This window comes from Aplysia californica, unplaced genomic scaffold (assembly GCF_000002075.1).
Source record: "Aplysia californica isolate F4 #8 unplaced genomic scaffold, AplCal3.0 scaffold00082, whole genome shotgun sequence".
Classification (NCBI taxonomy): domain Eukaryota; kingdom Metazoa; phylum Mollusca; class Gastropoda; order Aplysiida; family Aplysiidae; genus Aplysia; species Aplysia californica.
This window is the reverse complement of record NW_004797352.1, coordinates 1303796-1327488: the sequence shown is the minus strand read 5'-3', so window position 1 is coordinate 1327488 and position 23693 is coordinate 1303796. Positions and strand designations below refer to the sequence as shown.

Here is a 23693-nt window from a genome sequence, read left to right as displayed (position 1 = left end):
AGAAGCCTGAGACAAAATCAAGAAAATGTGGTGGTTTTCTTGTGTCTGAGAGTGCATGTATGTGCAGGACTACTTCAGCTGATATCTGAGGTTTCTTTGTCATTTTTCTTTTAGGAGTGAGATTGTATATTATCGGTATGGTGCTGGCTTCAAGTCAGTCACTATGGCCCTGGAGGAAATGTCCACCCGTGCGGTGACGCTGACCATTGTGATCACGGCCTTCCTAACCGTGGGCCAACCTCCGGCTGCCTCCGCCGTCTTCATCATTATTGGCCTCTTGGACAATGTTCGTCTCACTGGCTTCTTTTTCCTCCACTATGCCTTTGAGACCCTTTGTCAGCTGAGGGCTTCCTTGTTAAGAATACAGGTGTGTGTGTGTGTATGTGTGTGTGTGCATTCGTGCGCGCATGTGTGTGTGTGTGTGCATGTGTGCTTGCGCGCGCGCGCGCGCGCCTGTGTGTATGTATGTGTGTGTGTGTGTGTGTGTGTGTGTGTGTGTGTGTATGTGTGTATGTGTGTGTGTGTGTGTGTGTACGTGTGTGTATGTGTGTGTGTGTGTTTGTATGTATGTGTGTGTGTGTGTGTGTGTGTGTGTGTGTGTGTGTGTGTGTGTGTGTGTGTGTGTGGTGGCAAGCATACATACCTGTGTAAATCATTTAACAGTTCCACCTGGTTCCCCTGTAGCACTAGGTTCTCTTAGTCTTTTCGGCTCTTGCCTTTGTCATACTTACCACTTTTTGCTAGGCTATAGCTCCTGCATCCATCTTTGTTGCTGGGCTGCATTGCGTCTCATGCTTTTTGCATCACTAGATTGTAAGTTGGTTTCAAACATTTTTTTTTTGCTTGAAGTCCAAGTTCTTTTAATGCCTTTAATTGAAATATATATACAGAACTGTTATTAAAACTGAAAAGCGTTCTGGTAAGCAGATTGCTATTCTTTTTATAGTGGTACAGAACAGAGACTGTTTTTATTATTACACATTTCCTGTAATTAATTGCATGGCAGTTGGCTGTGAATCATATTCAATAACTGAAATGTTTTTTCTTTGGTTTTGATTTAATTTGTCCCATTTTCCTCTATGATAACTTGATAGCTGCCAAGGGTGTGGATATTACTTTACAAGAGTCATTACTTTTTATATGGCAGAGAAGTTTTGTCTTAGATATCTCTTTCCCTTCCCCTTTCTCTTTGTTTTCCTCTGTCCGTCTGTCAGTTGGTCGCTCTTTCTCTTCTCTTTCTGTCTTTTCTTCCCTCTTCTCTCCCTCACTTGTTTTCCCTTTTCTTTTTATATCATCCCCTCCTCCCCCCTTCCCCTGTGTGTGCATTTTATAATTTTAGCACTGGTACAAGGGAAAGCACAGCAGCTCAAACTAGTTTCAAGTGTGCCTGAAATTTTCAATGACATATTATTCCAAAGTCTGTCTTTAGAGCTCTCTCTATGACTTTGCCTACTTTTGCTTTCCATAGAATGAAATCAGTGCAAATTTATGAGTTCGGAAGCTTCTATTTCACCCATACAGTGAAATAAGTATGTTTAGAAGACAAGTCCTCCTGTTCGTACAGAAATATTTGTTCATTAAGATTTCATGCTAATATCCTATCTAAAGCCCCAGGTAATCATTGTTTTAAAGGAACTTAAAAGGTCTCGAAGTTTTCATTTTATGGAATACAAGTCTCTTTGTCTTTAAACAAATTGAAAGGTCAGTTTTCAAATCAGGATCTTTTAAATGTAAAGTTGACTATACTCTAATGACCACCTGTAGAATGCAACAACCCGTACAAATGATCACTTTCCACTCACTCCACTTCACTTTGCTTTTCTCCATATTATAATGGCATTGTTGAGGGCAGTCATCTAAGATGACCACTTTTCTCCTCGATAATTGATGGTCGTCTTGGGTAGGTTCGAATATATCTTACAAGTGACATTGTTATTTTTCTCTTCTTAAATTACCGTGATCATGTTACCCTTTGATTAACCAATATTCTTTTCATAGAAAGGTTTTTCTGTCACTTATGATAGGAAATAGCATTTCCTCATTTTCAGGCCAATTCTGTACCTATGAAATAGAAAGAATCTATAGCTTTGTAGCTCGTTCTTTTCCGTGTAATTGCTCTTTGAATTAGGTTCTTCTTGTGTTGGATTACCTTGAAAGCACTTATAAAGGCTTTCAATATTGGTATGCTCTCTTTTCATTGGTTTAAGGAAATCTTTTTGACAAAGGATATGGCATGAAGATGCAGTAAAATAAGACTTTTACATCGTAAATGAGATTAACATTTGCTTAGGGATTTGTGTAATTAAGACCCTTTCGTCATCATTGTTCTGGTTTGCCCACCAACCATTTGTATGGAATAATACTAGATAGCATTTGTATAGTGCGAAGAATTCCCGCTCAACAGCAAGCTCTATGCGCTTTACAATCTATACTTTTATCCCAGCAGACTTGATAGCTTTCTGAAACAATCCCAATTTCCTGGGAAACATACAGTGCAAGCTGCTATTTATAGGCGCTAAAAAAGCTAAAACACTAACATACTGACAAGATCTTTCACTGTCTATAGCTGGGCACCCATTCCCACCTGGGTGACATGAGGAAAATTCGTGTAAAGTGCCTTTCCCAAGGACACAACATTGGGCCTTCGGCTGGAACCCCCAAACTCACAACCACATGATTACGAGTCTGGTAGCCTAACCACTAGACTACCGACACCACACACTTTGATGTATACTCGTGGGAACTCGCTACTCAAGACTTCTCAAAGGAAGTTTGTCAGCCATGAACTGATGTATAGATATGACCCTCACAGGAGAACTGTTGTAATTTTTCCTCCTTTTAGATTATCAGAATGAAGTCTGTAAGTGAATAGGAAACAAGGGTGTGGTAAAAGCAAACAACAGCATGTATGCCTGGATGAGCAAAATACTACCACATTTCTCACCTTGTATGTCTAACAGGCATTGCAGAAGGATAATTCTGATTTATATGGGAATTATGGTTTTTTTTTGGTGGTTAAAAAAAAATAAATTATCTGTCACCCATTTACCTTTATAGGATGAAGAGTTTGGTCCAGTAAATCCAGTAAGTCACTCTACCTTGTGGCAAATTGTGTGACAGCTGATGTTAAAGATTTTGATAATTTGAAAGACTGTCACCCCTTTAAGCAACTGGGTTCTTTCTTTGACTGCCACCCCTTTAAGCAACTGGGTTTTTTCTTTGAGGTATGAGATGTAGACACACAGTGACACCTGTGGCTTGTCTGTTAAGCTGTCTTTGCATTGTGAAGGGTTGCTGGTATATAGATTTTGTCAATTTATTCTTTTCTTAAAGATGTGAAGGAGCAATGACTGGGCTATCTATTCTCAATCTCTATTTATTCTCTTGTGCTGAGTTTTCACACTAGGCCTGTTGCAATGTAACTGATCATGCTCTTAGAGTTGTTTTAATCTTTTTCATTCCAAGAATATACACCAGGCGAGGTTTCTCCAGCCCTAGTAAAGTTTTTGGAACTTTCAAGCAACAGTATGTGTGTTAAGGTATATACCAGTGAGAAGTGACGCTTAGAGATCATCTATGAAATTTCTCTCAGGCTACAGCTTATCAGTTTCCTCTCTCGGAACCGTTCCCATTTTTTATCTGCATTTTCCACTCATTCGACCACACCCTCTTTTTCTGCCACCTGGATCACTTACAGGTTTAGATCTATCGCCTGTACAGTTTGTCTTAATGGTGGTGACAGTGTCTAACTCTCATTCTTGCCTCTTCATCCGAATGAGAATCTTCCTCTATTTCACTAGCATAAATAAATGTCAGAATCAGCACTACTGTAGCTTCTTCACTGTCTTTACCCATGATAAGCTAAAATACCACAGCTGTGTAGAATCGCTTTGCCATTGTTCACATTATTATTATTATTATTACAGATAGCATTTGTGGGTAGTTGGCGGGTGCTCTGGTATGGTTTGCTTCTTCTTTCCTAGCAAACATCTATCGTCCTTATCTCCCCTTCTTTTTGATGTTTGTTATTCTCTTGTAACACCTCTAATCTTCTGGTACTCATATGACCTTATGCAGTTGCGAGCGCCGTAAAACCTCTACTAAAATAAACTAACAGATAGCATTTGTATAGTGCAAATTCCTGTTCAACAGCAAACTCTATGTGCTTTACAGTAGTCTTTATTATTACTTCAGCAGACCTGATAGCATTTTGAAACAATCTCAACTTTCTGGGAAGCATAGAGTGCAAGCTGCCATTTTTTTAATAGGTGATAAAACACTAATCTACCATCAAGATCTTTTGCTGTCTCTGGCCGGGCACCCATTCTCACCTGGGTGAAGACAGGAAAATTCGTGTAAAGTGCCTTTCCCAAGGACACAACGTCGGGCCTGAGGCTCAAACCCCCGAACCCACAACCTCACGACTATGAGTCCTGTAGCCTAACTACTAGACTATGGATGCCACTATTCAAATCAACTAACCCACATTCAAATGAGCTCTAAAGTGTTTTGACTTCGGAGGGTTAGTTTGTGTAAGAATGCTTCCCTTCCCTTAACTATAGCAAGGAAAACCTCCTCAGTAAAATGTGTAAGGATCGTTTTTTTAAGGTATGATTTTAAACAGGGAATATCTGCGTATGGGCTGGTGGGGACAGATTGTAAGCACTGAGAATCCCTGTGCGTGGTTCTAAATTTGTTGAAAAGTGCCATCTACATAATTGGTGAAAAACTGAGACAATTAAATGAAAAAAACCCTAATCAAACCTAATTGTGAGGCTTTTAATGTGTCCAGTTTTTCTTCAGGTTAATTTTTCAAACTGCCACAAAGAAGGACATTTTGTGAATGGTACAAACGTTTGAAATGTTTGTACCAAGTGGCCTAGTGGTAAGGCTACCGGTCTCGTAATCATGAGGTTGCGGGGTAGAGGGTTTGAGCCGCGGGCCTGATGTTGTGTCCTTTGGAAAGGCACTTTACAGGAATTTTCTTCACTTCACCCAAGTTGAAATGGGTACCCGGCCCTAGACAGCGAAAGATCTTGTCAGTATGTTAGCGTTTTATCACCTATTAATGGCTACTTGCACTGTATGCTTCGTGATTTGTTTCAGAATGCTCTCAGGTCTGCTGGGGTAATAATATAGATTGTGAAGCGCATAGAGTTTGCTTTTGAGCGGGGATCTGCGCTATACAAATGCTATCTATTATTACCAAATCTATCTTCTTCTGAAGAAAAATTAAACACTGATCGAGGTTTTGATTTGGACTTTCACACTGGCAGTTCTCCAGTTATTCATTGCGTTGAAAACTAAATACCCATGCTTTTCCATTTCCTAGTACTTTTTGCATGTGTACACTTGAGAGTGAATGGAGCTGTTCTCAGTTACCATATCAGATGGACAGACCATTGACCATCTGCATTTTGTACATATTTATTTATGCTCAACTTCTTAAAAGTAATGTTTATGATAATGTAAATCTGAGTGAAGAATTGATGTGGCTGTGATACATCCAAATGCACTGGTTGCCTTACACCATTTCAGTTTTCAGGACACATTTGCCTCTTGGCCTGTTGATAATAATAATAATGTAGATCTTTTCTACAGCGCCCACTCTCGTGTAAACACAGCTCTAGGCACTTTACATAAATGCATGTATGAACAATATTCACACATGCACACACACACTCACACACACACACACTCACGCACGCATACACGTACACACATGCACACACATGCATGCCTAACACATGCACACACACACACACACACACACACACACACACACACACACACACACACACATACACACACACACACACTCATACTTGCTTATCACACGCGTACTTATCGTTACGAAATGAGCTCATACAAATACATAAAATAATATACACAATGCAATTGGCAAAATACATAAATGGATACATAATCATTTACATAAAATTGTACCGAACATGAATCTGCTGATATAAAGATTATGTAATTAAATGTGTCTTTAACGACATTTTAGATTTAGACTCAGATGTTCTATGTCTCAAGTGTTGGGGAAGAGAGTTCCAAACTGATGGAACTAGATGGGCAAACGGTCTTTCAGCTAATTTTTTTACGCCTTTTATAGGAACTCTAAAAAGATACTGATCGCCTGATCTTAGTGATCTAGATGGAACATAAATCTGGATGACTTGTTGACAAAAAAAGACATGGGTTGCATTCAGGATGAGCAGTTTTTCAGAAAGGAGAAAGAAGTACTCTTCATATCTTTCTTCTTTGCGGTTTTATATTATACTATTATTTTGTAATTCTAGAAATGTTCCCAAAATGTTTATTCCTTACAGCTAGGTGTGCAATTCAGTTCAGTGTCATTGTCTGTTTTCAGTTCCATATATGGAGAGTTCAGTTGATGTCAAGATTCTTTGAAAGTCTGGTAGTTTTTGTTACATCCTGATTCTGCTGAGTTTTTGCTTTACTGGAAATGGCAGTCTGACTTTGAAAAGAATACTGCATCAGTGGCTGGTTACTTCAGATCAGTGCTCATTTCTGAGCTGAATTTTGAAAGGGAAGCAACAAATTGAGCATCTCAGTGAACTGATCAAGAACACCAGCTGTTCTGATGGGAGACATGTGGAGAAATGGGTATAGCGTCTTTCAGGGTATTTTCCGCTTTCTGTCTTAGAAAATAAATGTGTTATGTTGGAAAGAATACTGTGAATCTAAGGGTCTTTCCCTTATCCTGTTGTAAAAAATTAATCTACCTCTCAAAAGGCTGTACAGCTGAAAAATGTGCGCAACTTAGTGCAAGGTTTGGGGATTTACAATTATTTTCAGGTCGGAGGGAACTCCATTGCGGTGGTCTTATCTTGTGCATGCTGTGGAAACCAGTCTGGAGACGATGACACCAGGTCTAGCTATTCTTGCTGTTCTAGTGGCTCTGTGGATGGAAGGTCAAGGCCCTGAACCCGTGCAGGTGTTCACCATGATGCTGTGGATGTATGTGGCCCACAGTGCCATGCTCAAGTTCCCATACCAACCAGTTCGTGGTATATTGAGACTGCGTAAATCAGCCCAGGTGGTGCAAGTGAGTGGAAGACAGATGGCTGTCATTCCCTTTTGGTGTTTGTACAACTATGAAACTGTCGCTTTCAGCTTTGTATAAGCTCATCAAAGTCTAGCAGATACTGTTCTCTTTTTATGGTTGTTGTGTCCCCTGAGTGTTCTATTGATAGAGGTGCTTTGCCACCAAATAGATTATACACATATTTTTTATATTTATATTCAGCAGGGGAAAATCATCTTAATTGGTTTTAGTGCTTATTACCATGCCATTTGCTATATTTTGCAAAAATGTTTGTTGCACTGACGCATATTCCCTTTTCACTTTACACTTCCCCTCCACCCACTGTTATTTCACTGAGCCACAGTGCACCCAGCCCAGCATCTAAACCCTTGCTTGTTTGCCTGATTTTCACACTTTCTTTGCATGAATATATAGGTGTGGATAGAGAGTTCTGTGTTAGCCTACTTTCTTATAGAGAAGTTGCTTGTAGAGCACATTCTTTAGCTTGATCAGATGTTTTTGTGCTCTGCTCAGGAGCCAGTCTATGATAGAAATGTGAGATCTTTGTAAGCCTCTTTTCCTTAATTCTCTGTAACAGTCAGTGTAATTCAAGGTGGATATTCATATGGCTTTCTTTAAATATAAACATAATATTCACCAGTTATTTAGAAATTATATATTATCTTTATATTCTATATATTCCTCTGTTTTCCCTAACATGTATATATTCCTAGATATTATTAGCTGTAGATGTTTCAGAAAGTTTGGTGTGTGCTAGTTCAAAAGCCTGAATATTTATAAATAGAGGGAACTTTAAAAAAACGAGGTTGTGTGAGTGGTTCCTTAGAAAGGATACTTGACTATAAATTATTTCTTCAACTTCCACTTTAAATAAAGAATAAGTAAACTGACTTGAAAATGTATGCCAATGTATTCGCATCAAATGTGGATTAAGTGATAGTCTTAGCCTTTATTTGCTGAATGTTATTACTTTGAATAGGGATCTAGTAAAAATTAAATTCAAGCTTTATTCCATTTTGGAATAGTATGTGAGGCATCGTGGTGAAATCGGGCGCGCGTCAAAATAATGAAATTGAAGAAATCTGCAATTTTACACTGATTAGGCAATTTTTATGGTTTTTTGGCTCCACACCTTTTATGTCCATTTGAAAACACATTTAAAGGTGAAGTTTATTGAAAAACGTTGATTAAAGGCACAAAAAATGTAAATTTTCAGTTTCCATTCCACGAACTCCCAAGCTAAGGAAATAACTCATCTTTGGCGGCCATTTTCCCACTAATTTTACCTCTGAAACCATGTGACCCCCACCCCCTTCATTCGCAATTATGTCTACTTCTATTCAAGTTAAATGGATATTTTTTTCATCCAAAGCAAGACAATTACCAAGCTTTAAGATGATGCCGATAACTCTACATGTCCGAAAATTGACGAGATGCTGATTCCACCGCGTTGTAACACATTTGCAGTTTTCAGGGACTTTCCAGCTTTGGAAGTCACCAAACTTTTGCGGCCATTTTGTACCTCTGAAATGAAGCGACCCCCACTTCCTTCAATCGCTAATATCTCGACTTCTGTTTATGATAGATGGATATTTTTTTCATTAAAAGCAAGGTGAATGAATAATTAAGATGATACCAATGTCTCCACACGCCCAAAAATTGATGAGCGCCTGATTCCACTGCATCGTGACACATATATGTTATGTTTCTTCAGGCGTTTCTCTTGCTGGATGAAGAGAAGGAACACATCAAGGACCTGCGTCTGCACCGCTCCGTTAGCTTCCGTAATGAGCCTCACAATGATTGGGCCGTGGACATTGATCACATGACTGCGCGATGGCCCCTCGTATACACGGAAGGCCGGAGAAGGTTCCAGAAGAAGAGACAGAGGAGCAGCACCAGCTCTATGAAGAGTTTATTGCATGAGGTGGGGTTCCACTAAAAAAAATATTTTGCTTGTTGTTTGCTTGTTTAGTACAGTGTGCTTGTTTGTAACTAATTTTGATGTGTTTTTGTTATTTTATTCCCATATAATGAACACTCTAGTTATGATTCTGATTTGGGAACTCTTGTTTTTCTGTAATTTTCTCAGTACTTGAAAAAATGACTCAAGCGCTTGTGTAGTAATGCTGGCGATATGTGTATGTATATATACTTTTTATTACATAAAAATAAATTAATAATTAAACAACTTGTTGTCAATACTTTGGCATGTTCCTGCTTAAGAAATGTTGATTCATGTTGTTTGCTGACAAAAGAACTCTTTTCTTTTTGTGTTCACAGAGTGATGTAGATCATGCCTTCTCTTTGAAGTATATATCTCTTCAAGTGAAAAAAGTAAGTTACCATTAACCCTTTCATTGAAATGTTTCCATTTGCATTTGTCCAAGTCCAAGAAAGATAAAAATGTCCGTTCAATAAAGATTTAAGCAAAGCTAGAACAGCTTTCCCTTTATTCAAGAACAGGTGACTGCACTTGCAGCAATTATATTTACTAAAACATTCCCTATACACTAATGGAAAAAAATGGTAGTGAACCAGTTTCAGAGATCACAACCAAATACACATGTAAACATAGCAGTGAAGGGGTTAAGAATTGATACTAAAACCGTCTAACGCAGTGCTTGTCAAACTGGATGATTGGTAATTTTGGTGAGCAATGGGGATCACCCATGTAGTGACAGGTACAGGTACTATTTATGCCCCACTTTGGCAAAGACATGTGGGTGGGCGCTACGAAAATTTTAGCTTCCTAAAGGTGGCAAAAGTGGGCACTGGCTATAAAAAGGTTGACAAGCACTGCCCTTATGTGTCCTGAGAAGTAAATTTTAAAGCTATTGATGAGTCAAGGGACTTTTGGCCTAAGTTCTGCTGTGTGGTAGCTACAATAGCCCCAAATGCTGTGGATTCCTGAGTAGACTGAACACAGCACAATCCATTGTTGCTGCCTGTCTGGGGAAGAGGTCTGTTTGTAGTGTTGCTGTGATTATCTGATCAAGTTGAAGAGTAGATGATGGTAGTGGTGGTAGAGAAGGGTCAGCTTTGAGCTTTATGCCGTGGACAACTAAAATATTTTACTTAAGGTAAAGAGCAGACTAAAAAGAAAAAGAGAAGTGCAATTTTGTTGTATCAGCTGAAAAGGTGGAGGTTCAAGTCTTTATTTACTGCAAGTTTTTCTAGCTCAATTTTACAGTTCTGCAATTTCTTCTGATAAATGTCATTTGCAAACCGTTTTTATACAGAAATTGCCCTGTTTGGCTGATGCTGTTGTTCCTTCTAGTTTCACTTAAAAAAGTGACAAATAAAAGATCGTAACATTCTTAATAAAAACTAGAACCTAATATATTGAAAATTGTTGTGTCTTGATAAAGCTTTCTGGAATCCAAATGATTCTCTTTTTTTCCGTAATAATTCTTTTCTTCCGTTGTTTTGATTGGTTAACAATTCTGTACTTTCATAATGACCAATAAAACTGTAATTAGATACTGATGTAATTCATTCGTATTCAAACAGGGAGAGCTTGTGGTCATTGTCGGAATGGTTGGATCGGGAAAGGTGAGCTTGCTCTAGTCATGCATGGTATATTTGGCTATTTATTTTTCATGAAACCCTTCTGTTTTGATGTGAATACTCATATTGGTCTTCGTTTACCGCTCCCCCCCCCCCTCCCCCCTTTTCAAGAATAAAAAGGAAGCAAAAGCTGTGTCTTAGTTTTATTTTTGAATAGGATAGGTTGAGAATTGCCATTACGTTCTTTTCAGATCAAGTTCTGAAAAACAAACAGCATATGAAAAATATTAATTTGGCACTAAGTCTGTATGATAAATGAAAACTGTACCTAATAATGATGATAATATTAAATATTTTAATAATAATAATAATGATGTAATAATAAAATAATAATAAAATAATAATAATGATGTAATAATAAATAAAATAATAGTAATAATAATAATAATAATAATAATAATAATAATATTAATAATAATAATGGGAATTTATATAGCGCTTCATTCCAAGCTCTGAACACTTTACAATCTTTAAAAGCAGACGGTACAGAAAGAAAACATTAACCTAAGTTGACAATATTCATTATCTAACAAAATGAGTTAAAACATTTTAAAAAAAAATGGGTTTAAAAAAACTGAATTCTTTCTGTTTCTCTCAATTTTTGTGGCAGGGTGTTCCAGGTTTACATACATAGTAGAATGTTTTGTGTATGTATATCTTACTCAGGATAAAAATAACTTCTGGTATGATTTTTTCTTTTCCCCAGTCATCTTTGCTGTTGTCACTCATTGAAGAACTGCCGCACGAGATTGGTCAAATCGCCATCAATGGACGGGTCAGCTATTGTGGTCAGACCAACTGGGTGTTCAGTGGGACCGTCCACGACAACATAGTGTTTGGTCATCAGTTCAATAGGACGCGCTATCAGCGAGTCATTGAGGCGTGTGGCCTGACTCATGACCTTGAACTGATGCCGAAAGGTGACATGACATACGTTGGAGAACATGGGCTTCGTCTCAGTGGTGGACAGAAAGCCAGAATTTCTCTTGCAAGGTAGGGAGGTGACCCTTTTGCTGGTACTGGTCACAAGAGTATTATTTAAATAGACTAAGTGACATTGCACTTTACGACTCAGAAAATTTAATGAAAGTCGATCTAAAGCTTGTGTAATCTCTTTATCAGTTTCTGATACTAATAATGCTAAAAAAAATTTTTGTCTGTGGACCCGCTCTATGAAACTTTTGATACAATGCATGTTGTATAGAGTTTTTCATTTTTCTCTCCAAAGATGCGTATACCACGATGCTGATGTGTTTTTGTTGGATGACCCACTTAGTGCTGTGGACACCACTGTTGGCGCTCACATTTTTAAGAGGTATATTGACTTAATCTGTTTTTAATGCCTTTACTTTGATAATTTGCTGAAACATGGCAAAAGTACTTAACAAAAAAGCTATGCTCATAGAATGGAAATGGTTGATTTTGTTCAATATTTATGTTGTGTTCTGCATGTTTAAAAGTATGGTGAACAGTGCACTTTCCTTCAGATTGACCAATTATCCTATATTCTTTATAATTTTTATGTAGCTGGGATGGAGGTAGGGGTAGCGGATGACTCTAGAAAGCCATGATTTTTGGGACGGTTGGGGAATGCCACAATTTTTATTGCTTAGTTCCTTTCTGGGGAATGTCTAGATTAACAGTTTTACTTCTCAGTGGAGACTTGCCTTCTTTTTAAGTTTTTTAACGTGGAGCCAAAGATCTACAAGCATTTTTGAAAATGACCTCCACAGTTTCGAGCAAATTAGGCCTGCTGTCAAAGTTCCGTCTCCATTCAAATCAATAGGAAAAGAGAAATATTAATTTAATCACCTTAAGCTTATTGAGACTAATCTCTAGTTGTAATTTTATGTTTTAAATATATGATTTTTTTGTATAACCAGGTGCATACTGGATCTTTTGCGCAACAAAACTGTGATACTGGTAACCCACCAAATCCACTATTTGAAGCAGGCTGATCGGATTGTGGTTCTTCGAGATGTGAGTAAAACTGAAAGTCATGATTATTTGTCTTTTAGTATCTGTTTTTGTATTTTTGATGATCGCGGGCAGTATTGCATACAGATGTAAGTCAGTTTTGGCGGCCTTTGAGATACGTGTGTATGCAATACTGCCCTCGTGATTTTGTCTTTGACCTTTGATGTCTACACTGACTTTCCAGAAAACAACAACAAACAATATGAATGATGCTTTTACAGTGTGGTTTCTATACATTTCTGAGTATGTCTTGGCATAGAACAACTTTCTGTCTGATATTATCATAATCACCATCAGCCTTTGTCATCCCATGCTAGAGCATAGGCCACCAGCAAGAGCTCTCCATGTACTTTGGTCCTGGGCTAAAGTCTCCAACTCTGTCCAACTCTACCTCATCTCCTTTCTGTCCGAATCTAAGTCCCTCCTCTTAGTCTTAGTACTTTTAGGCATTCCTTTCTTTCTCTTTCTCTGTGGTTTATGTCTTAAGACTTGTTGGATAATGTTTGTTTTTGGTTTTCTTAAGCTGTTTTCAATCAACTTCCATTTCCCCTTCCTGATTTCTCTATCTGCCTGATTTGATCATATGTAAAAGACTGAGTGGTGCATGTGACATGTGTTTCTTCAAGGGATCCATACATGATGTTGGCACCTACGATGAACTTAAAGCCGGAGGAATGGACATGAGGGCTCTCACCACTATGGAGCACCCAAAACACGCCACAGATGCAAAGATAGAGGCAGAAGAGGAAGAAGCCCAAATCTTGGTGAGGCATTGTCTTTTTGCTTCCTGAGTGGGTGATGGGGTGCTGTGGTGTGGTCTGCTCCTTTTTTCGTTGCTCTATTCTGTTTCCTGGTAAAATGCTTTATCTCAAAGCTGGGTGTAAGTAATTGTGCTGTCTCACCATAAACTACAATTTAACAAGATTTGTATTGAAATACATTTAGAATAAATTTAATGAATTTGAGAAAGCCCAGAAGATTTTGAAATAAAGAGTTGTTTTTCAAGGTTTGGTATGGTGGTTTAGGTTTTGTTTGATATTGGCTAATCAGCTTGTCGTTTACACTCTTTTCTCAGTTGTATTTGTTTTAAATGTATATATTTTATTGCTTGAGTTAGTGAGAAACTCTGTTGTTGAGTGTTAAACTCTTTGGCATTTGTTATCTCCTCATCGTCATTCTGTTTATGGATTGCAGGACATGCTCCATTTGGTCAAATCTTGCTCAATTAAAACCTTATCTTGTGATGATAAATGTAGACAAGTTGTCTTGTCGGTCCGTCCCATTGCTCTGATCAGAAACTTTTAGTTTGTTTATTGTTTTTAAGTCTGTTTACTTCATTGCTCAACTTTCTTTTTTTTTCTTCCTTTTTTCCAGTTGGAAAGCAAGTCTCTAGATACTCTGACCTATGAAGATGGAGATGAAGAAGGAGAACTGGTGCGAACAGGTTCTGTAAGGCTTCGAGTGTACTGGGACTATTTTGCAGCAGGATTTGGACCTGCCCTTTTACTTATCCTGATCCCCACTTGGCTTGCTGCTCCTGTGAGTGTGCCCTTCGAGGTTTTAAAGTTTTGTGGTTTTTACGAAAATTGGTGATATGTAGGAGTACAGAGTAGCTTTTGTTTTAGTACTCACACCAATAAAACATTAAGTGGCAATGTTAAAGCCAAGCAATTACAACAAAGGGACAGACGATTAATGTGTGTAACATTAGAATATAAAGTCCTATCAGACTGTTCCTGGCTTGGCTGGGTGAATACATATGCTTTTGAAGGTAGTTTTCTCAGCAGTTAACTAGACCTCTCATTTTCAATATTAATGTACTAGTGATAGAATTTATATGTAGCTTCACTGTCCTGAATATAATTCCCATTTAGGCTGTGCAGATTCCAGATTTTATGAGGAGATACTGCATTAGCTTAGCATCTTAGCTTACTTCAGATTTTAGATGGTTAAAAGGTAGAGTGATTTTACTTGCATAGTCAAATATTGCACTGGAGACTGAAGAAACAGCACAACTTTAAAGTGACTCCCCTGGTTGGCCTGTTTATTCCAAATCATTGTTTCGTTCCCTTGGAAGACATACAGTTTTACAGACCATGAGGCACATAGTGCTATCATTCACATAATGCATCTCTCCTGATTGCTGAGTACCTAATTGCTGCAAGTGAATTGAGGAAAATAGGGTTTTGAAAAAATCTTTCTTGAAGGTACAATATTAGGGAATTTTACTCTCAAAGTTCTTTTTATTGTCGGTACGACATCTTACCACCTGACAAGGACTTGCTTGGTCATCGATTTATAATACACAAATCTTGATCTTTAGCACTGAAACATCATAACACAAAACATATATTGAAGACCTAAGTGTCATATTTTGTATAGCTTTTTACTTGCGACAATTCATTTTTATTGCATGAGTGCTTTATACATATTGGCATGTATTGCACAGCACAGCTTTTACTTACTAAAAATGTTTTGTGTACTGCATACTTCTTAAAATTGCATATTCTCTGTGTAGGTTGGTAAGTGCAGTACTGTTTTTGGCAGCTATCTTATGTAATCTGAAATACATACATGTTCCAGTCTCTCAACTTTGATGAATAATGGTGATTTTGCAAAGAGACGAAATATGTATGATTTTTTGTATTTTTAGAATGTCATTGATATTTACTTTTCTCAGAATTTCAACGTAATTTTTCATTTAGTATTGTAAACGTATACAGTAAGCTTTTTGTTTTCTTCCTTACCTTCAAAGCCTACTTGTGAAGTTTTGTATAGTGTGTAGACAATGCTGAATCACTCACAATTATTCTTGGCTTTGCTTTTCAGGCACTTTTCTGTTTGTCAGACTGGATGCTCGCTAAATGGTGGGTTGTGCTAAGAAGATGACTTAAAGATATTTGTATTTAATGATTAAAGATCAAGTAAGATCTTGTATTTTTTTTTTTTATAGTTGACCATGTTGGAGAGTGTTATGTGTGTAAACATTCTACAGGCCAGATACTGAAAGCTTATCTTCAGGCTTTGAAAAATAATTTTAGACTTTGGCTTATTAGAATGTGCTTGCCTCTCTTTTTATTATGCTGGCACATACTTTACTTCAAGTGAAATAAAAGCATAATTTAAGTAAAATGTTGACAGTTGTCCAAAATTTGTACCTTTATGTTTTTTGATAATATTATATTGATGACAAGTACATTTAATTGAAAAGGTGTTAAAATAGTGTTGAAAAGCACTGCTGAATTGTTTTTGTTGAAAGAAAGTTTCAAAACAACATTCTGATCCACTGAAATTGATTGCCCCCTTAAATGAAGTTAATGAATCAAGCCTCTAGTAATGCAATATTCGTCTTAGCCCTGTTATGAAATGCTTAAACTACACACTTTGTATTGTTAGAGCAAGAAATGAAAAACTTCATTGCAAAGGCAGTTTGTGTTGGCAGAAGTGTCGACCATCTATGCTCATACTCAGCATTAAGCAAACTGATGGAACGTCTTGATCTTCTGACTGTCATTTCACTTTATAGTCACTTCACATTTTTATTGCTGCATAGAAAAGTGCTTGTGGTACCAGCCAAAACACCTCTTCCTCAGTAATATATAAAACTTTTTTCTGTTTAATGCATTAACCTTCGAAACAAAAATATGTGAAGTATTGAAGAATGTAGCTTTTAAACCGAGTGCATCCAACCAACATATTTGTTAGTTGGAGTTTGAAGTATTATCAAAGACTCTGTTCACACATTAATGGCTCATGTTATCTTTGGGACTTGTTTATCAAGGGTTGGAGGAATGCAGCACATGCAGTCATCACCAGACCCCAGCCCGCTCCCCGTGTCTGCGTCGGTGGGACCGGCCGTACCCCAGGATGAGTCACAGGACTGGGCCAGCATGCCCTGGAACCTCCAGATGTACATTATTGCTTTTCTGGCCAGCTTTGGCTCGTTTCTCCTGTGTGGGGTGGTGTATCTGCAGATGACTGCCACCGCCAGTCGCCGCCTGCATGACAGGATGCTGCATAGTGTGTTGAACAGCGTTTCCCGTTTCTTTGACACTCGGCCCATAGGTGAGACACAGTCGTAGAAGAGAGAATCTGTTTAGCTCAAACATCAAGACCTTAAAAAAACAAACAAATACAGTATCATCTGTTAGTATTTTAGTGAGGACCTTCTGAAACTGCTTAATAAATTGAGTCTGTCAAACCTTAGTCCAAATTATGTGTTAGAGAAATGCACCTTTCTGTATGGAAAGGAATTATGGATACACTGTCTTTGTTGAAAGACGTGTAATTTGAATCAAGTGCTACTTTTAATAGATATCTCTCTCTCTAAGCTCTTTAAATTTTCTTCAATACAATATTAAAATTACGTGTATTGATTTTTCTTTCACACCTACAGGCCATAACTGGATCGTCAAATGTAGTGAATATGACTGAAGTGTATTTTTAGACTGTTTACAAGAGTCTCTGAAGAACACCAGAGTATGTGAGTTCTTCATGTACTCTTGACTTTTATTTCTTATTATGGTCTCTTTAGGACACAAATAGTCCAGCAGGGGGGAATCAATGTGATTATTTCCTGCTTAGTTTCCTGGGTATGCCAGAATTGTCATTCCTATATTTTCATCTGGTGCATCATTTTTTTATACTTACAGGTCAGATTCTTAATAGGTTCTCCAGAGACTTGCTTATCATTGATGACATGGTGTCTGTGTATGGCTTTGTCGTATCAAAGGTAAGATCTGTTAAATACTTTTGCTGGGTAGGGTTCAGTTTCCAAGTTACTTTGTTTGTCTTGTCTCTATTGTCTTGGAAATGCAAAGGAGTCTGCTTATGATGGCGATGATGATGCCATTTTGATGTCAGAGAAAGACATTGATGTGCCCATAGAAATGCTCTTATTAGTGTTTCCTACCTTTACCCAAAATGCAGTTATTGAATTTATGAATTTATGAATGATTGTGGTGTTTAAGTAACTGTGATGATGTTCTGGGGGAGGGGGGTGGTTTGGGGTGGCACTAGAGATAGCCAAGGTATTGATTATGAAGTGTTTTGAGCCTGCCATTAGAAAGGATGTGTGGCTGAGCCTTTTCCAAATGGTGAGATGATATAACAAGATGTATCCTTAGGTAGATGTCTGAAAGTCTATGTATCAGAATTGGTTTTATGCGATTACTTTTTGGGGTCAGAGATGAAATTTACGTAATTTTTATTCATGTTTTTTTAAAACATTTGTTGGAAAATTAGAATTGCACTGCCTTTTTTGGGGGTATCAGATAAAAATACCCATACAGGTATGGGCTGATTTTGATTATGTTTTAGTGCGCATATGCCTTTTTGGACAAAGTAGTATTTTTTTTTTGGTCTGCAGGTCCAAACTCCAGAATGTTTCACATCCAAGGTTGCTAACATAGAAGCTGGCTCTGCTCAGCACTGCTCTTTAAGAAACTAAAAAGATTTATGAAAGATGCATTTTAATTGTTTTCCAGAAAACCTTTCACTTGTTGAGCTTCTTTGTCCTAACTGTGGTGATCAACCCATGGCTGGCCATTGCCTTGGTACCTATCATGGTCGTCCTTTTACTGACCCGCATGTACGCTGTGCGGACGCTCAGACAGGTGAAACGACTAGAAGCAAGAGGTAAATGTGCTATTATGTTTGATGGACTACTATCGTATTCTTAATCAATCTTACTGTTTTTGTGTGCCTGTTATGCTGCGCGTGATTAAACTTTTCAAAGAGGTACTCCGGTTGTGCATAGAGTTTATAGCTCTGTATGTTAAAAGTGGAGTTGGTGAAGAAGTTAAAGCATTGTGCTGGCAGGCTACTTCAGAAGCCTCTCTTGGTGTTTTTACAAGCTGTACAGTAAAACATAAAAAGTCTCTCGCCACTTTTGTTTGTCATTAGGAGTGATATGAACTTGGTCCTTGCAGGTGAGAATATTATATACTTATGATGATTTTTTTTCTGAAGGATGGTGGTCACTTGAATGTTCATACCTTTTTTCTGTTCCTTTTAGTTATAGAGACAATAGCATCAGTAATTTTTTTTATCATTATGAGACACATCTGCTCTTATCTTTACATAACTTGAGTTTGCTACACTATGCTGAGAATAATAGCTGAACCTATGTCTCCATATGAGCTCCTATTTGGTTTGCTAATTTGAAAGTTTATTTCTGTATTCTGCCTGCTGATGTTTGAGGTTTGTGCACACCCACCCATTTCCTCCTTTGGCTTCTCCCTGATAACAAAGAAATGGTTTGTTCATCCCCTCTCTCACTCTCTTCACAGCCCGCAGCCCTGTGTACTCCCACGTGTCTGACACAGTCCGGGGCCTGGAGACGATTCGAGCCCTGAAGAAGAAGGACCAGGTCTTGGCTGAGTTCGGAGACCTCCAGGACAAGCACACAGCAGCCTGGTTCCTCTACCTGAGCTCTTATCGCTGGATGTCGGTGCGCACTCTTTGCCTGGTGGTTCTCTACATGCTCGTCGTTATTTTCGTGTCTGTCGCCTTGAAGAACTGTGAGTGAAAACCAAGATATATTTTGTTTGTATGATACGCATTTGTTTGAAGAGCTCATATGTGAAAAATGTTGGAAAAAGTGCTTCGTGAATTTGAAACTGTCAGTAGAGAGTCTTGAAATCTTGTTTAGTCGTGCTAACAGTTATCTTACCCATTATGTCGTTAGCAATCCAGTAGCATCTGAGCGTTAACTCTTCTGCATCCCATTATGTCAAAACAGGCAAGTGGGAAAGAATGTACAAGCAAACATTTTGAAAAGAATTATAGATTTTGTTTTTCAACTTATTTATTGGATGCTTCTTTTTTTTAACGTCCAAGCATAAGGCACCCTATTCTTGTATGTATAGTATAAGGTTTTACGGCGCTCGCAACTGCTAAGGTCATATGAGCGCCCGAAACACAAGTTGTTCACTTTTGCAAAAGTTCACTTCACGACTGGTTAACTAATTTACTTTAAAATGCTAAAAAGTTAAAATATTTAAATTCGGTGTAAATGTATTTGTGATTTAAAACAACTCTTTTAAGTAACAATAAAAATTTTTAATAATATCAAATTCACTCTACAACTCGCCATAAAGGCCAATGGCCTTTATAAAATCTAAAATTCTGCTGGGAACAACGACGGAAAAAATATCCTGCAATTTCTTGCATTTATAATATTTCCTTCGGATCTCTCCAAAGTCTAGACATTCTGTTAAAATGTGTCTAATGGTAAAATCTGTGTCGCATCCGACACAGAACGGCTTCTCATCTCCCTGTAGGAGGTATTTGTGGGTCAGGGCCGTGTGTCCGATGCGCAATCGAGTAAAAATGACTTCGTCTCTTCTGGAGAGGTCCGAAGGATTTCGCTGTTCTAGTTTGGGTTTTATTTCATATAGTTTATTATTTTTCTGGTTTTCCCAGTGGCTCTCCCACAGACTGGAGGTGTACTTTTTGACTCTATTTCTAAAGTCAGTCTGTGGGAGAGTGTTTGTCGTTGATCCCAGCAGAAGGGATGAAGCTTTCTTCGCCAGGTCGTCTACCTGCTCGTTTCCTCGGATGCCCACATGGCTGGGTATCCATGCGAACATGATGTTTTTTCCTCTTTCGGATAGTGTATGGATTTTCTGTTGTAGCCTAACTATTTTTGAGTGTAAGAGTGTGTAGTTTGTGAGTGAGGTGATGCAAGACAGAGAGTCAGAAAGGATAAGGAAAGATTTGTTAGGAGAATTTTCTACAGAGTCCAGTGCCATGTCAATGGCAGTGGCCTCCGCAGAGAAAATGGAGGCACCTTATTCTTGAAAGCAGACCTATAACATGGAGTGACTGTGGCATAGCCTAGCTGGGAAGCGTATTTAACATCGGTAACCTGTGCTCGATATAAATATTTTACAGAAAATACTATTGATTGTGCATGCGTTCATTTGATATTCAAGTTCTATTACTTAAGTAGAGTGTTGCCAGGGTTGTTTTTTTTTTGTGTTGATGGAGTCAATGTTTTCTCATATTATGGATCTGTGTTCTCTGATTTTGATGGGTTGAAACCGAATTGGTGATCTAGGTGAATTTAATTTGGGGGGAGGAGGGGGGGGGGGTTAAGAGGGTTAAAAAAAAAAAAGTAGTATATTATGTGTAAATAGCTTTGTTTATCAAGATTTATTGACTAAGTTGTCTTTTATTTGATGTTAGCGCATCGCTATTTCTTTGTATTGGTGCAATGCGCAGTTTTGTTTTATTAGGTTTTTATTCTCTGACTTTGGAATGTATCTGAAAGCCTACTCTAAGCAACATGTTATGGTACATAGTGGGTGGTTGGCGGATGCTCTGGTGTGGTTTGCTCCTTCTTTCCTATCAAACATCTAGCGTCCTTATCTCCCCTTCTTCTTTTTTATGTTTGTTACTCTCTTGTAACACCTCTAATCTTCTGGTGCTCATATGACCTTATGCAGTTGCTAGCGACGTAAAACCTCTACTAAAACTAAATGTAAATTGTACATATGTAGTGTTATTTTCTCCCTCTGTCCAGCTCTTGACGGAAACCTTTTGGGTCTGTCCCTTGTCTACTGCTTGGCCATGATGGAACCTTTTGAGTTTTACATCCGGGCCTCTGCCGAACTGGAGACATATGTAAGTGTATTTTTGTTCTTGGAGAGTTATGGGGTTATACAAGACTTTCCCCGTCTATTGCAGGACTTGCTCAAATTAGGTTCCTTTGTTACATTAATTCTCTTTAGGCATTCTACTTTGAGGGGTATAAGAGGATGTATTGTTTCCAATTGCTGTTGCGTATTAGCATCTCAAAAACCTGGTCCTGGTCCTGATGAAGGTACAATAATATATTTGTCTTAAAATATCTGAGAAAATTTTATGAATAATCTTGAAAATGATAATGATGATAGTGCATTTATTATGAATATGGTGACAACTGTATTTGTTTGAATTTGTGAAGGCTGAGATGTAACCTTGAAAATGGGAGAGATAATATTGTTTGAAGTTGAGGAACATTTGTACTACTTTAAGAAATGTTGTTGCATTCACTAATAGCCCATTTATTGCCTCAAAGCAGAAGAATATATTTCACAAGGGGTTTGTTTTTTATTTTACGTTTATTGTAATTTTATATTAGATATGAAAAAAACAACCCCAACTGGTTTAACCACCAACTTTATATTTTGCTTAGTTTCCAGCACTGTAGCCTTTGGTTGATTTGTGTTCTTTGTGATTGTATACAGATGACATCGGTGGAGCGAGTGCTTGATTATTGCTCCCTAGAACAGGAGCCTCCCAAGACCTCAGTGAAGCCTCCTCCCCCAGACTGGCCCAACAGAGGAGCCATCACCTTCACCAAGACCTCTCTAAAGTACTCAGACAAAGCACCTTTGATTCTGCAAGACATTGAGTGTCACATTAAAGGAAAGGAAAAGGTATGGCTATGCGATGGATGGTACATGTTTTTATTCACAGAATGTTATTCTAAGTACACATTTAATTTCTGTGTGTTATGATGTTTCAGTGCTTAAGATCAAGATTTGTGAATTATAAATCGATGACTAAGCGAGTCCTTTTCAGGTGGTAAGATGTGGTACCTACAATAAAAAGAACTTTGAGAGCAAAATTCCCTAATATCGTATCTTCAAGAAAGATTTTTCCTCAATTCACCCTGCAGCAATTTGGTAAAATTTTGGGAGAAATGAAAACTGTTGTAACACTCTTGGCTCATGTGGTTCCTCTTCGGTGCTTGACCGGGATGGCTGTCACCAGAGGTTTTCTGTCTCTGAGAACTTTATGAGTCTCACTACAGGCGCAATTCTTCTGACATGTTTTGGGCAAAACATTTGTGTAATGTATGGGTTTCTATTTAACATTTTTCTTTTCTGTTAGCTGAAAGAACTAAGCACTTCAGTGTGTTTGAGTTAGTCTGGTTTCTACTTATTATTTCGAAGTAAAAATATTGTCAGTGAACATGACATTAGTAAAGTATAGAAGACTAAAACAATGGGAAATAGGAGGTTTAATCCGCAGCTGATAATGTATGCTGGGACTTTTTTAAACAGTAAGCATTATTGTTTAGGTAGGGGAGAAGATAATATTTTATTTTGACTGTTGCGGCTGTTTCTCCTGTTCAGATTGGCATTGTGGGGCGCACCGGCTCAGGGAAAAGCTCTCTGATCTCTGCTCTGTTCCATCTGGCTAAACCGGTGGGGGCCATCTACATAGACGGAGTGGACACCAACAAGCTGGGCCTGCACGAGCTACGTAGCCAGATGTCCATCATACCCCAGGACCCGGTCCTCTACAGTGGCACCCTGCGCTGGAACCTTGATCCTGCCTATGAGTTTAGTGATGAGAGGCTGTGGAGTGCGCTAGAGCAGGTAGGAGACAACTCGAGAGCGTCTAAGTTGTGGGGTTTAGAAAGGGACATTGTCACAATGTAAAGAAAAAAATTAGAATTGAAAATACAATTTTTAAAAATTCCTATTAGGAAATAAGATTACAGTGGCATGTACAATAAAAAAAAAAAGAAATAATTCAGAAGTTACATGAACATCCCATAGTACTTTATTTCAGTCAAAAAATGACAATACTGCAACATACCAATACTGGTCACTATAGTGCAGTGCCGTGAAGCTATTTGCAGTAGGATCAACAATGGAAAATTGGTTAAACTCCTTTTCTAAGCTTACGGCATTCTGTCTGACTGATCCGAGAATCAAACTCAGAAGTGACCTTTTCCCATGTTCTAAGTTCTATCACATGATTTCTATATAGGTCACTCTGCCATACGAGATGTTGTATTGGGGGTCTTCAATGTTTTGATAATTTGAGTCTACACTCGAAAATGACTTCAGTCTGATCCATCATGTGTACGATGTAAATGTATGGAAACACTTGCTTGCTGTCACCTTAAAGCACAGCAGAGAAATACTATTTGCAAATTAGATTTTAGAAAGATTCAGGAAAGAGATTTTGTTTGTTTACAAATGACTTTTCCATTTTTTGTTTCTCTTGTTCCATCTTGTTGTCTTTGTCTCTTGTGTTCTTTCTCTCTCTCTCTCTCTCTCTCTCTCTCTCT

General features: G+C 38.0%; 1 protein-coding gene across 2 annotated transcripts in view; it reads left to right on the top strand.

Moving 5' to 3' along the window:
• The window catches only part of LOC101855550 (multidrug resistance-associated protein 4), a 44768-nt gene that overhangs the window by 15672 nt on the left and 5403 nt on the right, over nucleotides 1-23693 (top strand). The window contains exons 9-25 of one of the 2 annotated variants that reach the window (XM_035968783.1): nucleotides 6823-7072; nucleotides 8787-8999; nucleotides 9356-9409; nucleotides 10586-10627; nucleotides 11349-11635; nucleotides 11871-11957; nucleotides 12526-12622; nucleotides 13246-13383; nucleotides 13994-14158; nucleotides 15449-15486; nucleotides 16401-16684; nucleotides 17272-17351; nucleotides 18106-18256; nucleotides 18910-19140; nucleotides 21147-21247; nucleotides 21853-22044; nucleotides 22747-22992. In XM_035968783.1, coding sequence (XP_035824676.1) covers nucleotides 6823-7072; nucleotides 8787-8999; nucleotides 9356-9409; nucleotides 10586-10627; nucleotides 11349-11635; nucleotides 11871-11957; nucleotides 12526-12622; nucleotides 13246-13383; nucleotides 13994-14158; nucleotides 15449-15486; nucleotides 16401-16684; nucleotides 17272-17351; nucleotides 18106-18256; nucleotides 18910-19140; nucleotides 21147-21247; nucleotides 21853-22044; nucleotides 22747-22992 — 2656 coding nt within the window. Of the gene's footprint in view, nucleotides 1-114; nucleotides 368-6822; nucleotides 7073-8786; nucleotides 9000-9355; nucleotides 9410-10585; nucleotides 10628-11348; nucleotides 11636-11870; nucleotides 11958-12525; nucleotides 12623-13245; nucleotides 13384-13993; nucleotides 14159-15448; nucleotides 15487-16400; nucleotides 16685-17271; nucleotides 17352-18105; nucleotides 18257-18909; nucleotides 19141-21146; nucleotides 21248-21852; nucleotides 22045-22746; nucleotides 22993-23693 lie in introns of both variants that reach the window. The other variant, XM_013080353.2, reaches the window with a different exon arrangement.